Below are 17,363 nucleotides of genomic sequence, written 5' to 3' on the forward strand. Positions count from 1 at the left end.
TTCAGGGTCTCGTGTATACACGTGCTTTTAGCTTTGATTATTATTGGGAGAATTAAATATGTCTGCCTCCTGTATCTTCTTTCTATATAAAAAAGACACAGTAAACTGACAGGATTGTACCTTTCATAGACAGACTTAAGGACAGCTATTAATGTAAAAACTATAATATACAATAAAACTAAATAGACTTAGGCTAAAAAATTATAAAAGTTTTAAAGATTCTCCAGTAAATTTATTTTGCAACCTTTTTGTATTTTATGTTTTATTGGCTTACACTGTTACAAAGAGGAGAACGTATACGGTTTTGAACACTGATTTATCATTTTAATATGAATTCAGATATACTTTATGTTTATTTCTAATTAACCTTCAAATTGCAGCAGCTCAGGAGTTTAGTATAAGTATTCTTGCCACCTCATCCCACCTTGTCACTGAGTCAAAGAGTTCAAGATACTTTTACAAAACACACACCTAAACAAACACAAACAAGCCTTTTGTAAAGTAAACAAAATTTTTATAATGTAAATAACTGTTCCTTTTTGGAACTTTCTATATCCAGTTCATGTCTTTTCTGAAATTGGGATATTCACACTTATTAGACACAGTCTTTATAAAGCAAAGCATTTATCTTTTTAAAAACTCAAGTAATTCTTGAGAGCAATATTTTTCTTATTGATCTGAAAAGAAAGGAGTGTGGACAGCCAAGAGGAAAAATCACTTCAAATGATCAAAACAGAAGGGGACTGAAAAATATTTAATAGTGTATGTAGGGAGAAAAACTTTAAATGTAGATTCTATAGAACATATTGATATTCAAAGGAATAGCTTTGGGCCCACTGCCAAAAACAGATTTTTCTCAGTTAAAACCAAGAGTGTTGGTTTTATTTAGGAAGATACATTAAGTCTTTGAAGTAAGAATGAAAGGGTTGTACAATTTAATTTCTATATAAATGACTGTTTGAATATACAAAGTATCAAATATAAACAGTAGTGTAGCAAGAAAATAAATTGGCAGCAATAATTACTCAACCAGTAGCAATAATTAAGACCACCATTTGAAAGCTCTACACACAAAGAATGAAAAAATATTGTTGTAAGATTTTACAGCACACAACTAAATTCAATCCTAATTCATTACTATACTTCTTTCTTCTTCAGTATTAGTGGACCCACATTATCTCCTGTCAATTCATTGTGTTTATTATGTGAACCATCACAGGCAGGAAACTAGAAAGGAAAAAGAATTACAAGTGTTATTTTAAAAATGATTTAACAAGTAGGAATATTTGTGAAATGCTCTTATAAAGAAGTATATAACTTTCAAAAAAAAATCATCAGATAGCTTTCCTGAGTAATGTATATTCTGCATCTAACCTAACTCATTCCAATCTCACAGCAAATCTAACAATTTTAAATAATGTATTATTTGACATAGATTTTATTTTATCTTGAATTATTCCAAGAGTCAATAAAACAGGTTTAAAGGGGGATCAAAACAAGCCCTTGTTCTCTGTGGAACCCCAAATTAGAGCTCACCTCTATTTATTTAAATTAGAAAAGAATGTACAGTTGACCCTTGAACAACACAGGTTTGAACTGTGCGGGTCCACTTAACTGTGGATTTTTTTTTCAATAAACACAGTCCAGTACTGTAAATGAATTTTCTCTTCCTTATGGTTTTCTTACCACAGGAAGATAAAATTTCTTACTTTTTCTCTAGCTTACTTCATTGTAAGAATAAAGTACGTAATACATCTAACATACAAAGTATGTGTTAACTGACTGTTTATGTCATCAGTAAGGCTTCTGGTCAACAGTAGGCTATCAAGTTTTGGAGCCAAAAATTATACCCAGATTTGACCATGCAGGGGGTGGCTGCCCCAACCGCCACGTTGTTCAAGAGTCGATTGCAACTTAAATTCAAAATACATTATTTCATGTTTTCTTACTATAAAACTCACACTTACTATAAAATTCTTGAAAAAAATTTAAAAATGCATTTAAAAAAAATTCACTCATAAGTTAAAATAATCATGATTTTGATCTATTTTTCTTCTGCCTTTACAATGTGTATTCCTTTTTTAAAAAACAAAATTGGGATCATACTGTACTGTGCTTTTCTTATTAATTACATCATGCTCTCATGTCATTAAAACAGTCTTTAAAAATATGATTTGTAATAGCTTCCTAATATCCCATAATTTGTATTATACCATACTTTAATCATTTCCATTATCAGATCCAAAACTTTGCTATTACAAAAAAATGTTGTGATGAACACTACCGTACTTAAAACTTCAAATAACCTATGATCATAGTACTAGAAGAAAACAGATCTCACCAGCCACTTATAATACTCATCACTCCATACTCCTTATTATTTCCACATTAAAAGTCATCCATAATTATAGGTGCCATTTATTAGCTCATCTATATATAAGGTACTGTACATACAGCATCTCACTAAATCCTAAAAAATGTCTATGATGGTAACATATTATCAGGGGAAAAAAAAACCCTTGAACATCAGAGATTAAAGATTAAGTAACCTGCCCAACCAAAGTCATACTATCAGTGGCAGACATCAGCTCTGAAGCATCAGATTTCTATCCTTCCTTGCTGCTGTAACATTTCTAATGTAGGTAAGTATCCATCATAAAATGCAAACTTTAACTTAGGCATATAGATTTTCAGTACTGAACCCTGTGGAAAAACCGTTTATCTCCCAGAACCTCAAAACTGATGATTTAAGAAGCAGAACAACTTTAGCTGCATGGTGTTAGAGTACATGGGAGTGCACATCTTACCGTCTTAGAACGCCAACACCTACAGTAAGCTGCTTTGGTGAGACACAGATCTTCAATGTTTATTTCATTCACCACTTTGGGATTTTCCTTTTGTATTTTAAGATTAATCAAGCTATCCTTCTGTTGTTTTTTCTTCGGGAGGAATGGACGAATTGCAAGGTAGCCAAGTAGTGCAAGTACACCAAGGAAAGGCAGTAACCGAAGCCATTCTGAAACTGAACACGTACAGATTTAACAGTGCGCGGCCCTCTTGTAACAGAGCTCAAACAGCATGTGTCATCCTTGAGCTTACTCTTTACCTATTCTTTACTTCTTACGTTAATCTCAAAACTAACTTATCTATAACACTATGTATAAGTAACACAATCAAGCCCCCTATACCTGAGACCACCTTGTTTTATCTGTGGGCTAACTTAAAACTTGTAAAACTGGAACACATAACTTTTGAGAAATAGATCCTGTGTCAAATATCCTATTTCATTATCCTCACACTAAGTATATTTGTGTTTATCTTTGTTTTTATTTCAGGAATAATGATCACCAATTACAAACAAAAGTGATATATTTTATAGGTTTAGAAAACATTTCCTCCATATCTAAGATCATATAACAGGGGCGCCTGGGTGGCTCAGTGGGTTAAGCGTTTGCCTTCAGCTCAGGTCATGATCCCAGGGTGCTGGGATTGAGCCCCGCATGGGCTCCTTGCTCAGTGGAGAGCCTGCTTCTCCCTCTCCTCCGGCTTGTGCGCGCGCTCTCTCTCTCTAATAAATAAATAAATAAAATCTTAAAAAAATACCATATAACAGAATACCCAAGAAAGAATGTTTTTATCCTTGATTTAGGATTTCAGACAGAACATGTCTTCAATGCTTTAATTTACATTTTTGGTAAGACATAGTCATTCCTTAAGAAATGTTGTCCAAAAGCTATTATCTTAAAGAACTAACTGAAATTTTCATACACTGAATGTTCTCATTATTAGATACATCTTATTCCCTAAGTGTCCATTAAATGCCTTAGGAGTACTAAGTACTGTCTTGGGTGGGGGGGGAGGTTAGGGAATGTAAGTAAATAAATAAAATGGTCCCTAGGTCTATAAAGACAAACACATAAGGAAACCAAGATAAACATTTCAGCATGAGTTCATCAAATGCTGGCTAGTGCCATGCCTCTGCAGAGAATCCTTTGTTCTTAAAATGTTATCCTCTGACAATCTTCACTGAGTGCTTACCTGATATCTTGCTAAGCACTGTGTAGAAATAGCTTAGTCAAGAAAAAGAGAAAAACTAAAGATTATGTGCCAAGGCATGCTAATTAATGTTAACAGACTATGCTAAAAGTACAACTGTATTACCTTATTTAACTCTGTTAAGCTGTGTTAGTTCAAACAGCTGTATTTGGTAGGTACCATTATTATTCCCATTTTTCATGTGGGTAAACTACAGCTTAATAAGCAGGTTTAGTGCAGGACAATAAATCCATAACCTGTTCTCAATCACCATGAATCAAATCTAACAGATTTAAAATTTTATCTGTTCTACTCTTGGTAAAACTATTCCCAGAGATAACTGTTCTTACTATTCAAGTATTAAAAGAAAAGGAATAATTTCTGTGGGCTCTCGGCTACTGGGGTAGTCCCTAGGTGTCTAGTACTTAGCCCTGGGTGATGAGGGCAGGAGAAATACTGGGTGCTATGTGAGAGGGAGATAAAGGAGGTGGTTGGTTTGCATATGAAAAGTGTGTTTACAGGCAGATTGTTTACTATCTCTAGGAATTAGCTACTCCTGGGAAGGTGCAGGTTATTCTTGGCCCCCAAGTTGTCAAAGCATCATAAAATATAGAAAATAAAAAACACGTTTAATATACAGATACAGCTATTAACTTTAAACACATTTAAATTAAGTAAAATTCAAAATTCAGTTTCCAAGACAAACTAGTTACATATCACCAGCTCAACAGTGACATGGTACCAGGAGCTACCATATCTGACAGCCAGAGATCATTTCCATCATGTTTTTTGGATGGCACTGCTATAAACCATTGTTTCAATAAAGCAACATCTCTATAGCATAGCATGGCTGCTTTGACAGCTTCAGCACCCATCTCTTACGTACTTGAAGCCACCCAAAGCTACTACCTAGTAGCTGCGTTCCTGTGTTCTTTGCCTAAGGAACTCCTTCTATCTTTCTACCTCTAGTCTATTGGACTAATTTGTGTAGACCCCTCAAGAGTAGGGTCAAATATTGCCTTCTCCAGAAGTCTTCCTTGATTTCACAAAGCAAAATCAATCACTTCCTCCTGTACTTCCAAACCCTTTTTCCTCATGCTTCTTTTATCACACCACTGTCTGTCATCTGCTTATAAAGCTGACTCGTAAGCCTATAAGAAAAGGAGGTATGTCCTTACTACTCTCCCTGACACAAAGTAGATACCTCATAGGTGTTTCATGAATGACTTAAATGAATGAATGCAGAACATAAATGTCAGTCCCTTTCTCACTCACCACATAGTACTGTAATTATTTATTTACACTTATCTTCTAGATCTGGCAATGAATGTCTGAGATTGCTATTGACCCCAACACCCAGTAAAATATTTTGAAGTAGTATTCAGTAAATGTTTATTAAATGTAGAGTAACTTTAAGTACTATTCTGTATATTACAAAATTAAAAAATCATGAGAGGTTAAATGACTCAAAGTCAAAAAATAAATAAATAAGAATTTAAAGATGAAAACTGTAACTTAGATTCCTAAGTTTAGCATTTCCTCTCCTAGCCCACAAATCTCAGAGAATAAATGGCATTAATACTTTTAAAAATCTACTTCCAAAAATGTTGTTCTTTCAACATACTTAATTCCTCGGTAAAACATTACTCTGTGGTAATATGGTAATAAAAAGGACTATTATCTCCTACAACCAAGTAATAATTGATACAACAGTCTGAGTGCAATCAACTTTTTGAAGGTGATAAACTTCAGTTTAACTACAGAAAAGCTTAATAACGAAAAATAACAACAGCCTATGAAGCTTAATTAAATCACTTTAAATATATTTTAATATATTTAATATAATTAAATCACTTAAATATATTTTTAGTGAACAAATATGAAATACAGAAAAATGAAACAAGAAATTTAAAAAAATTTTAAGAATAGCTATTTCCTATGAACCTGCTTGATATATGTTGAGCTATCACAGATATTTTAGATATTCTGAGGGGAAAAACTATCACCTCCTGTTAGGTATAATGTATATTTCGTACAGTATATTTTTTATTTTTATGGTTAAGAATTATCAAAAATAGCATTTATTTTACAAAATTTAGAAAAGTATAAAAAATAACTTTAATCCTATCAGTCAAGAGTTGGTAACATTTTACTTTTGTTTTTTTTGCTCTGTAAATACACGTTTTAAATACTTAAAAGCCAAAACTGAGACCATGTTGTATATACAGTCCATATCTTAGTTTTTTCACTTTATATGAGGAACATTTCCCAATTTCTTAGCGTCATTTGGAAACATGAATTTTAATGGCTACATCCATCCATCATGTCCCCCAATCAATGTAAGATCTACAAAAGCAGACACCTTTTTTGTCTAGGTCACCATTATATCCTCAGTGCCTAAATAATGCTTGCTTCAACTTATTTTATATTGAGTCCTAATTTATAGTTTAGCCTGTTGAGCTTTGAGTTAAGTGTTAAATTTGATGAGTTTTTACAACTATATAGACCTATAAACACCACCTAAAGCAAGATACAGGGTATTTCCATCACTCTAACAAGTTTGCTCTTGTACAATCCCCTCTTTCTGAGTTCTCTCGCCAATTTATGTACTTAATAGATATTACTGAATTAAGAAATCTGATCTCTTTGCTATTCTTAAACAATTCCTTTTTAGTTTTTTACTATACAGTAAGTACCCATGACGTGGAGACAACGTGCTAATGCAAGTGTAGCGGCCTTATTTGTCTCTATGTACCCAGTGCTCTCAGTACAGTGCCTGGCACAAGAGCAGGATTTCAATACCTAACAAATTCAGTTTATCTGTTGTATAAATCCAGATTTTCATATACTCGGAATTAGGTTTCTTTGGTCTATAAATCAGAACAACATACCTCATTCATTTGTTCAACAATACAAGTACCCACCACATCCCAAATATTGCATTAGGTGCTGGGAATTCGGGCTGATGAATAAGGTCCCTGCTTTCATAAGGTACACATTTTAGAGGAGAAGATAACCACAAACAAGTAAACAAATAAATAAGCAAGATAATTTTAGACTATAATAAGAGCTATGAAGGAAACAAACAGGATGATAAAAGAAAGAAAGAGACTATCCTGGGGGCAAAGCAGTAGACTGACTGCCACTTCAGGTAAAGGAGACAGGAAGGGAAGAAAGATCTTTAAGCCAAGACCCAAAGGAAAAGCTGGGGGCTTAAAGACTTGAGTAAAGAAATTTGAAGGCACAAGGAGGAGTACATGTAAAGAGACTTCCAACTTCATTGAACTGTTGGGAGGAATGAACGAATGAAGTTGGAAACCACTCTGTAAAAACTATTGAGCACTATGCAAAAGAAAGCTACTAATGCATTCTGCCCTGAAACTACAGTTATGTAAATATCGGTCTCCTCACCCACTCTCTATCCTCTAATAGAGACTTATACAAGCCAAGACTTCAATGAATTTTAACTGAATTGAGTCTGTACTCCATTAAACTGGTATTTAAGGTAACTGCCATTAGGTATGCACTTGTTTGCCTTTGTTCAAGGCTTAGGAATGATAACAGTGTAAGTTAAAGGACAAAAATTCTTCTTAAAATAGTTAAGAAAAAAACTTTAAGAACCCTCAAGAAATATAAAACCTCACAGATTAGGTGATATGACAGGTGAAGATACAAAAATTACAAGACACAGTCCCTACCCCAAAGAAGCTTTTCATCTAGTAAGGAATACAGATCTATAAAAAAGGATTACAGTACTGTACAGTATGTGCAATTGTAAGTGAGCAGTACAGAAGACATGATTAACTCTGTAGGGATGAGCAGACTTTACAGAGAGGATCTGGCACCTAACCAGAGTTCTGAAAGATGAGTAAGAGTATAGGAGTCCACAGGCTTATGGGAAGAGGGGCTACATTTCACACAGAAGACACAGCATAGGTAGAGGCACAGAGATACGAGGTGCATGAAAAGTAAGTGCCGCAATACTGCTGGAATATGATGAAATAGGAGGGACTGTAGAGGTGATCAGGTGCCAGATGATAAAGATCAACAGGATGGGGCGCCTGGGTGGCTCAGTCGGTTAAGCGTCTGCCTTGGGTGCAGGTCATGATCCCAGGTCCTGGGATGGAGCCTGCTTCTCCCTCTCATTCTGCCTGCAGCTCCCCCTGCTTGTGCTGTCTCTCTCATTCTGTGTCAAATGAATAAAATCTTAAAACAAAAAAAAACAACAGGTAGGTTATAATCTACTCTGTACATAAAAGGGAATCATTGATATCTCTGAATATTAATGTAAATGGAAAGCTATTCATTTATGAAATCAGATGGAATTATGGTATCAGATGGAAGATGGACTGGTGGAGAGACAGAGGTCGGAGCAGAGAGAGCTGGTAGTGTGAGGACAAGATGCAAGACAATGTTAGAAATCCACTGAAATAATCCCCCCAAAAATCATGCAAACTTATACTAAGGCAGTGGCCATTAAAGTAAAGAAGACAAATGGATTCCCTAAAACTGCCTGAACAGTGTATGTGTGCATGCATTTTTTGAGGAGATAGTCTGATGCTTTCATTGGGAATACTGAGTAGGTCTGTGATCAATCTGCACTTGCCTTGAAACTTAAGAACTACGAACTCAGGAAGTAAAATCAATAGGATTGGATGAGTGATCAAATATAGAGGAAGCGAGGCTCCTTCATGATTCCCAGATTTCTGGTTTCATTGTCTGGATGGATGGAGATACTGGTCTCTAATTTAAAAACAAAAGAGAACATAAGAAGAGCAATTTTAAGCAGGAAAATACCAGTGTAGTGTTGTAGAAGAAAGGGGAAAAGATGAGGTGTTGACATCCTTAAAGAACATAAGAGAGAGACTAAAGGTCAATAGTTACCAGCAAAAAATTAGGGATACTGACGGACGGCACAAGTCATAGCTTTCTTTCAAACAGTGTAGTAGTCCAGTGTGGAAGCTGCTCTGCAGAGACCAAAAGATGCCAACTCTCTCTGCCCCCTCATCCCAGAAAGACAAGGAAAGATAGAGAAAGAAAAGATACCACTGAGAGAGCTACAGGCAGGGGAAGTGACTTCCTCAGGGAGAGCTCTGTTTCATTTAAGGCAGGGAGGTGCATCCATGAAAAATTATGAAGTAGACAAGCCAAGAGTAGAAGATAACAGTGTGAGAGACCAAGGGTTGGAGAGCGTGGGGTGTAGGTACTTTTGGCTATAATTAAGTCAAGTACATGCAACTGGCTGATCTCAACATTCAATCCACTAAAAAGGTACCCATTTAGGCAACATTTTGCTTACTCATTTGAATGTAAAAAGCTTAAATTTCCTTAAAATTTTTCCTTTATTTCAAAAAAAAATTTTTTTTTTACTTAAGACCTTCTTCCTCTACCAGTGAAATTTTCCTGTTTCCAATTTTTTTAAAACACCTGTTTCTAAGTCAAAAAAAGAAAAACCAGACCACACTAATACTAAAATACCAAGCAGAGTTCTAAATGTGTTTTGTAATATTCTACTTGCCACTATTAAGATAAACAACAGACTAAGAAGGTAGAGTGAAACAACCGGTACCCTCAGAGAAACAAAATCTACACAGAAAAGAACATTTCAAAGCAACCTGAGTAGCAAGCAATTTTAACGTGAATTTTTTAAAAGTTTAGACACTGTTAAAAGAAAGTATCTCCTCAGAGAAATAGAATTCAGTTTAAGACAGGGGAGGTTCAAACTTTTATAAAGACAGGCTACCTATCACACCATATTCCTGACCAAGATATATAAACAAATACTATGTTTTTATCATCTGTAAAAGCACACATAGACACACACAGATCTCAATGAGGAATTATATTCTTACAAACTAGGACAGACTTTTGCCTTCTCAAAAGGTGGCATATATTGATACTATTAAAATAATGTTGGGAACATGGTTGCTGATAAATTTAATAACATATTTTCTTGGTAGGTAAGACACAGAAATGATTTCTATTTCTGAATTGTAAAAAGAGGAAAGTAAAATATTTTCAAGGGACGGTTTTACTATTACCACTTAAAATCTAATACAGACTGTTCAGGACCAAAGGCCAATAAAATGAAATTAATGATCAAAGACCTTTTTTCCCCTCATTATTATGAATAGAACAGTGTTTTGGTATCTAGTACATTTCCTGGACCAAGTACTTAATAAATACCTGATGACTTGAGAAATTTTACACTGCAAAGTAGTTAGATGGCAGAAAATGTTTTAATGAGACCGAAATTGTTCTCCACAAAGGCTAGTATAATCTTTCATTCTTTAATTACACTGACTTAGGTAGAGTTGGTCTAACTAGAAAGAGGGAAAAAACCTTTATAGTCCTATAGGAACTATGTAACTATTTTCCCAAATTCTCAAACACAGCTTTTTAAGATAAAATTCTTTGATGTTTTAGAAATAATATTTACATATTAATAAATGCAACTTTCTAGTTTGAACTTAATAATTTCTTATATATCTCTACTGAGAAAAATCACTTTTTGTTCCATTTCTTTAAAAAAAAAAATTGTGGTACATCTTACATACAATAAAATAAAACAAATCTTGGGTGTTTAGCTCTGAGCTGTGACAAATATACCCCAGTAGCCTCCACTGAAAATGTAAAAACATGCAAAATACTCCATTACCCAAGAAAGTATTCTCCTGTCCTTTTCTAGTCTATCTTCCCACCACTGATGTCTACACCCAAAGCTTTTTCACTCAACATAAAGTTTTTGAGATTCATCCAGTGGATCAGTAATCCATCCCCTTTTATTGCTAACCAGTATTCCACTCTGAATATACTATAATTTGTTTATCCACTCTCCTGCTGGTAGATATTTTGGTTGCTTCCAGTTTGGGGCTATTAAAAATAAGGCTGCTATAAACACGCTTGTAGAAGTCTTCTTATGGATATAGGTTTTCAACCCTTTTCCACTTCTAAATTATTCATTCAAAATTGGCCCTTTCTGGATAAACAGAGCTAATGCCTTTAAAGCTGTCAGCTCTGACATGTTTGCGCTACTCTGGAAAAGATATTGATTGTCTTGGGATTCACTGCTTTATCTTTAGGAGCAAAACCGTTATGTTTCAAAGAAGCAAACAGGGTCAAGGAGGGAAGAGCTACTATATTCAAAGTTTCATAGCAAGCTTTTAAATCTAGAAGTAAACTGCTCATGACTTTTGAATAGGAAGATTTTGTTGTTGTTCTATTTTAAACATAGAAAGCTTTTTTAAAAAAGGTCAAAGTATTAGAATATACTTCCAAAGGGCGGAATCATACAAATTTATCTTAAAAGACTCACTGTTAAACATGTGACCTAAACAAAAATAGATCAGTTGTTTCTGATAGATAAGGACTGTTTGTAAATACTGTATGGTGATTAAGGATCTCCAAGTGTTTACTAAGAATGCAGAGTCATCATGAGAGAACCAACTGCTTTAAAAAAAACCACTAGATGAAAATAGGGAAGAAAAAACAGGCAATAATGTAAGCTGTAACTTTGTTCTAATTTTCAGATAGAAAATGGAAACACTTTTGGTTTCCTAGACATTTTAAACATTTGCTGAAAAGTGATCTTCTAGGTTACTTCAACAAAAGTCTAAGTACGGATTCTATAAGTAGCTCAATCAAGACAGATAAATGTAATTAGCTATTACAATCTATTCCGAAGGGAAGACTCAGAGTGGAAATTGGTCAGTGGGAATCTTAGTCCATGGTGCTCCAAAACAAATTCTGCAACTGTTATACTGTCTTTGTCCAGTATGAAAGAGACTACCTCATTTGTTCATAAAGCAGTTATTACAAACATGTTTCCTAATAAGCAATACAATGAGAACTAAAGTACAGACACACTGTAATGGAACTTAGGTACAGTTTTTAAGATACTTATCAGAGTTGTCACTATTTCTGAGAATCAGTCCTTACTTTAAGAGAAAGTTACTATATGTTATTGATTTAAGGGAGAAAAGGTTTAGGCTGAGGTTCCTTAATGCCTTTAGTAGGAATTAAATATTTGTTGACGATGGAGATCTTCAAGAAAAAAAAAATATGCTTCTAAAATCTAGCCACTCAATCAAATTATATACTTTCTATCTGTTCCAACTAAACTCTATTTACAGAAAATTGAAACTAATATAAAACCAGCCACCACTGGAATCAACACACAAAATTCAGGTTATACTGGACTGGGGTAGGAGTAAGGGGACTTCTTTCTTTCCTGTTAAAAACTTGGCAGTTAATTTGGGCAAATTATTAATATAAGTTGACAACTGGAAAATAATGTCACAAATGGAAAATAATGTCACAAAATAATCATATTCTTCTGATCTGGTATTACCATTTTGGTGAATACGTTCAAGGGTATAATTCAAAGGAGAAAAAAAAACCCCTAACAACTGGTATAGGGCTACTTACCACTGAACATTATGAATAAAATCTATACACGCACAAACATTCCAAATTTCCAGCTGCAGGGGAATGGTTAGGCCTACTGTGATGTTAGTCTAAAACAGGATTATATAGTTGTTAGAAAAAGATAAGGAATATATTAAAATATGGAAAGTACTAAAGTAAAAGCAATGATAAAGGGAAAAAAAGTCAAAATTTTATAGAACTGCAGAAAATCTATCAGAATAATAGGATCAAAAGAAAACTCTGATGTTTCTAAATACTTGACTTGAAACATTTTTTTTTCATTTTATGTTACTTTTATGCTGATTATGATGTTTAGATGTTTCTTTTAATGTTAATTATTTAGTTACCATGCTTTCTATTCAATTACATGTTTCCTACTAAGCCATAAATCAAAGAATCTCTAGGTTTGGAATGTCATCTAATTTACCTCATCTAAATCTGTCTACTACCCAACTCTGCCTTTTTTTTTCTTTTTAAATACTATCCCTTCTTTAGGGATAGTATTATCTTAAAATACAAAAAACAACCAAAAAGAAGCCTTCTGTGTGTTGGGGCTGAAATCTACCTCCAAATAATTTTCACTAATTTGGTCCTAGTTCTGTCTTTTGGTCTACACAGAATAAATCTATTCTTCTTCCACCAGTAAGCCTTCCAAATGCTATGTTTCATGTCAGCTACCATAGAACTCCAGAACGCTCCAGGCTAAGCAACCCTATTTATCTCAAAATTATCGTAATTCATGTTTCATTCCCTGACATTCAGGACCTATGAGTTCAAAGTTTGCCGAATCAATATGGTTTTTTCCCCCCTCACCGTCCTAATCAGTCTCAGTCTGGTTGACAAATACCCCACTTACACTGCAACACCCAAAACCCTACAAAATCTTCCAAGTGTTGACTGCATTATGGAAATTTTCGTCCTTTAGATGTAAAATCCTCAGTTGTGGGTTCTTTTTTTTTTTTTAAGAAGGGATCTTAAAAACAGAATGTTAACATATATTCATTAAATTTCCTTATCTAACATTTGGTCCATCGTACTAGCCTTTGAACACCTGGCTAACTTATCTTTCCTCAACTCGTTACCTTAACTACCTCCAGGCCCACAGTAATGGAGTTGACCTCAAATGCCCCCGGGGTAGTTCAAGTCTTCCCTACGGGAGTGGAGGTTAGTCTCCAACTTTGCTACCGAATAAAACTGCCATACACATATTGCGTGTATGGCTGTGTTTCTCTCCCCCCCCCCCACCCCCAAACACTCACACGCTGTGGGTTAAACCCCGCTGAGAGCTGGGAATGCCTGATTCACAGTGCCTTAGATAACGATGACTTATCCTACTTTAACATAAACAACCACACTGCAGCGAGCGATGAGAGATGAAAGATATAGGCCCGCTACCAACTCAGCACTTTCTCTACAAAAACCTGGTCTCCCATCACGAAAGGACACGGAAGAGCCACTAGGACAAGGACGAGAAGAAGAATCACTCGCGCTCCAAAGCGGCTACGTCGGCGCGCGCCCCCAACCTCTGCGCACAGGGTCACGGGGTCACGCGCCACACGCCAAGCCCCGCCCCGCCCCTTGGCCCGCGGAGGTTTAGACCACCCCCCACTCCCACCTTGGGCAACTTGCAAGCAGGGGGACTGGCCGAAGGCGGGGATTACCTGTGAGCCGGGCGAACCCGGTAACGCTCTCGGGGACAGGGAGCCGCTTTAGATACGCCGGCAGCTGCACCTTCACGATGCGGGCCACGCTCTCCAGTACCATCCTCGCCAGCAGCGTCCACTCCCCTCTCAGCCCGCGCCGTTCTCCGGCCGAGCTGTCGCGCCTGCGCCGACAGCGGAAGCGGCCGGCGGGCGTCGCGGCCTGGGTCTCGCGGCGGGCTGGAGGGGGCGGTGCTGGGGGGGGCCCTCGGAGGAGAGGTTGACCTGCTGGGCGCCGATTGGCAGCGGGCGAGTGACGTGCGCGCCCCGCGGACGCCAAGGGGGTGCGCGCGGCCGCGAGGTGCGGAGCAGCGGGAGTGGATGAGTAACAAGGCCCTCCGTGGGATTTCGGTTTTGAAGAGGGCCTGTGTTCACGTTGGGCCTTCTACATCTGTAGACGCCGGAGGCCAGCAGAAAGGATACTGTGTCCAATGAGATAAAGCATGTGAGAGTGCTTTGCAACCGGAAAGTGCCTTTCAAAAGTGAGTTTCTCCTGGCGTCGCTTTTTACTTCGGCCCCTCTCGTCCCGGCCCCTTCTTCCCGGAACCGGTCGGGTGCCATGGCCCTAGGATTGCATACTCACCAAGAGCACCCTCCCCAGCTACCCGGCGGTGCCTAACTCCGTTCCCTCACCCCTACAAGCCAGATTTTTAAAAAAGAAGTGAAAATACCTAAACGACTAACTGCTTAAAGCTAACTACTCGGCAGTTTTGTGCAACCCTGACTGGTTGTTTTTTGTTTTTTTTTTTCTCCTTAGATATGACCCGTGATAGTCCTTTAGATACTTTCGGTTCCTTCTGCAGATCTTTTTTCTTTTTTCAGTTAACTAAAACTAGGAAAGTGGTAAAAGAATATAAACCTTTCAAGTGACTTTTATGTTGTAGGATTTCTGCTACAAGCTAAAGTATCCGTGAAGATCTTTAAATTTAATTGTTTACTAATAACTTTTTAAAAATTGAAGAAAGACAGCTTCACTTCCTTGCAGCGCTTTCCTTGACATGACTTTCCTATTTTTACTGAAGTGTGAAATATCCGAAGTAATGCACTTGCTGATTGCATGTTGTGTATGTGGTGTGCTGTCTTAATACGGTGCCTCCCTACCGTTCTGAACTCGACCTGACCAATAACCTACAATACCAACGAACTGCTCATGGTGCAGTATTTCATTTTGTGTGACTTAATATAACAGCCAGTTGTAATAAATACGTTTTCTCTTTATTTTTCCCTGGGTATTTTCATTTTAAAGTGACAAAGGGAAGACATTTTTTTAAAGTCCTTCTCTGGAGTCTTCAATATATGATGGTTTTTCACTAAAAAAAGATAACCGTCAGTAAGAGAGTTAGTTGAAATCTAGATAAACCAATTTTCTATCATTTTACCCTGTTCAAAATACAATTACAATGGAAATTCAATGAAGATGTTTAGGTACAGGTCATGAACCAGAGCAATATAGAAGGTTATATACAAAGTGATGATCAAAAGTTTGTTTACAGTAGGATTTCTTTTAAATTTCCTGTTGGGAGCTTACTTTTGGTTTGGTGAAAGAAGGACCCGGAAGCTTGTTTATTATGAAGATGATATTCTCAGATATTTTTGTCCTCTGGATTGTTCTTTTACGGGTTATCTTTAATCTCTGTGATCAGATGTAGAAGTACCCTTGGGGAGATGATTGACCTATGGGTGGGTTGGGAGTGAGGCAAATTAGGGGAAGAAAGGCTTGGCGATAGCCCCTAAATATTTGTTTCTTAATTAGAGGCTTTGTAGCCTTGACAAGGGCAAAACGAGCTGTGTTGAGTGAGATTCTTTAGGCTTCTAAGGTTTTTCTTTAAAGCAATTAAAAAATAAATACTTCAGTTAAGAGATACAGTATAGTAAAATGTTCGAGTGCCAAAGGTACAATTTGATGTGATCAATATATATAGAATACATCCAATACCCGAGAGAGCTTCTTTGTGCCCCTTCAAACCATGTCCCCCTACCACCACCACCACCACTACTATTCTATCTTGCTTTACGTGTTCTTGGGCTTCATATAAAAGGAATTCTACAGCATGTAGTTCTTTTGTGAATGGCTTTTCTGAGCAGTTTATGTGGATAGTAGAAGTAGAAGTAGAAGAAATGTAGTGAGTGGGTTATCCACATATCTATCTTTTTTCTTTCTTTCTTTCTTTCTCTCTCTCTCTCTCACGTATCTTAAAATTTAGAGAAGATTCATTACACGAACTACATTAATGTATAAAAGCTGATAGTTTCCTAACCCCACCAATAAAATTCTTTTTGTGTATTTTAGGGAATATTTTCTTTGTTCCTTTTACTTTAAAATTTAAATCTTGTTTCATTCATATTTTTTAATTTTGCATTTTATTTCCACAGCCCTGCCTTCTTGGCAGTACATGAAACAGAGGGGCTGAAAATAATATCCAACACAGAAGTGACAGGCTTATCTAACCACTTTCTGACATGGTGTCCAACAAAATCTGGTTTTATTAGTGTTTATTTCTTATGTTTAGATGCCATCTTTAAAAGACATAAAGGGGCACCTGGGTGGCTCAGTTGTGAAGCGTCTGCCTTCGGCTCAGGTCATGATCCCAGGGTCCTGGGATCGAGCCCCACATGGGGCTCACTGCTCGGCGGGAAGCCTGCTTCTCCCTCTCCCACTCCCCCTGCTTGTGTTTCTGCTCTCGCTCTCTCTGTCAAATAAATAAAATCTTTAAAAAATAAATAAATAAAAGACAGATATTTTATGGTTAGAAAAGGCCAGACAAAATAATATGTGAATAAAGCTGAAGGAGTTATTATTTAGTGTTAAGAATTTGAATGAGGATCAGTAAATCCTCTGCCTACAACTGTCCTAGCTAGACCCAAGTCTCTAATTTCTTAACTAGTTTCCTTCTATAAGCTCATCCAGTCCCATGAATTCAAATGTGATCAATAAGTTGATGTAGCCCAGATCTCTCTTTCTAGCCCAGGTTTCTCTCTTTCCAGCCCAGGTTTCTCTCTCTTTTTTTTTAAAGATTTTATTTACTTGACAGAGAGAGAGACAGCGAGAGGGAACACAAGCAGGGGGTGTGGGAGAGGGAGAAGCAGGCTTCCCGCTGAGCAGAGAGAACGATGTGGGGCTCAATCCCAGGACCCTGGGACCATGACCTGAGGCGAAAGCAGACACTTAACAACTGAGCCACCCAGATGCCCCCCAGAGTT

The 17,363-nt window shown here is 36.7% G+C and overlaps 3 protein-coding genes and 1 long non-coding RNA gene across 4 annotated transcripts in view; 2 read left to right on the plus strand and 2 right to left on the minus strand.

The window, feature by feature from the left end:
* Positions 1–17,363, plus strand: part of SLC9B1 (solute carrier family 9 member B1) — a 121,919-nt gene that overhangs the window by 94,208 nt on the left and 10,348 nt on the right. The gene's annotated exons all lie outside the window — the stretch shown is intronic.
* On the minus strand, positions 736–14,350 carry CISD2 (CDGSH iron sulfur domain 2). The gene is made up of 3 exons (XM_031027330.2): positions 14,124–14,350; positions 2,808–3,022; positions 736–1,227 (listed from the first exon to the last, which is right to left on the minus strand). Exons 1-3 carry the CDS (start codon positions 14,224–14,226, stop codon positions 1,138–1,140), a joined length of 408 nt encoding a protein of 135 aa, XP_030883190.1. The 5' UTR covers positions 14,227–14,350; the 3' UTR covers positions 736–1,137.
* Positions 14,451–17,363, plus strand: part of UBE2D3 (ubiquitin conjugating enzyme E2 D3) — a 66,095-nt gene continuing 63,182 nt past the window's right edge. Inside the window, exon 1 of the mRNA XM_081812084.1 lies at positions 14,451–14,644. The gene's annotated coding sequence lies outside the window, so the exon portion shown is untranslated. The remainder of the gene's footprint in view (positions 14,645–17,363) is intronic.
* On the minus strand, positions 15,362–17,280 carry LOC115940687 (uncharacterized). The gene is made up of 2 exons (XR_014142926.1): positions 15,691–17,280; positions 15,362–15,472 (listed from the first exon to the last, which is right to left on the minus strand). It is a non-coding gene; the product is annotated as an uncharacterized LOC115940687 (long non-coding RNA).

Source organism: Leptonychotes weddellii, chromosome 2, assembly GCF_054177405.1.
Source record: "Leptonychotes weddellii isolate Sample4059 chromosome 2, ASM5417740v2, whole genome shotgun sequence".
Taxonomy (NCBI): domain Eukaryota; kingdom Metazoa; phylum Chordata; class Mammalia; order Carnivora; family Phocidae; genus Leptonychotes; species Leptonychotes weddellii.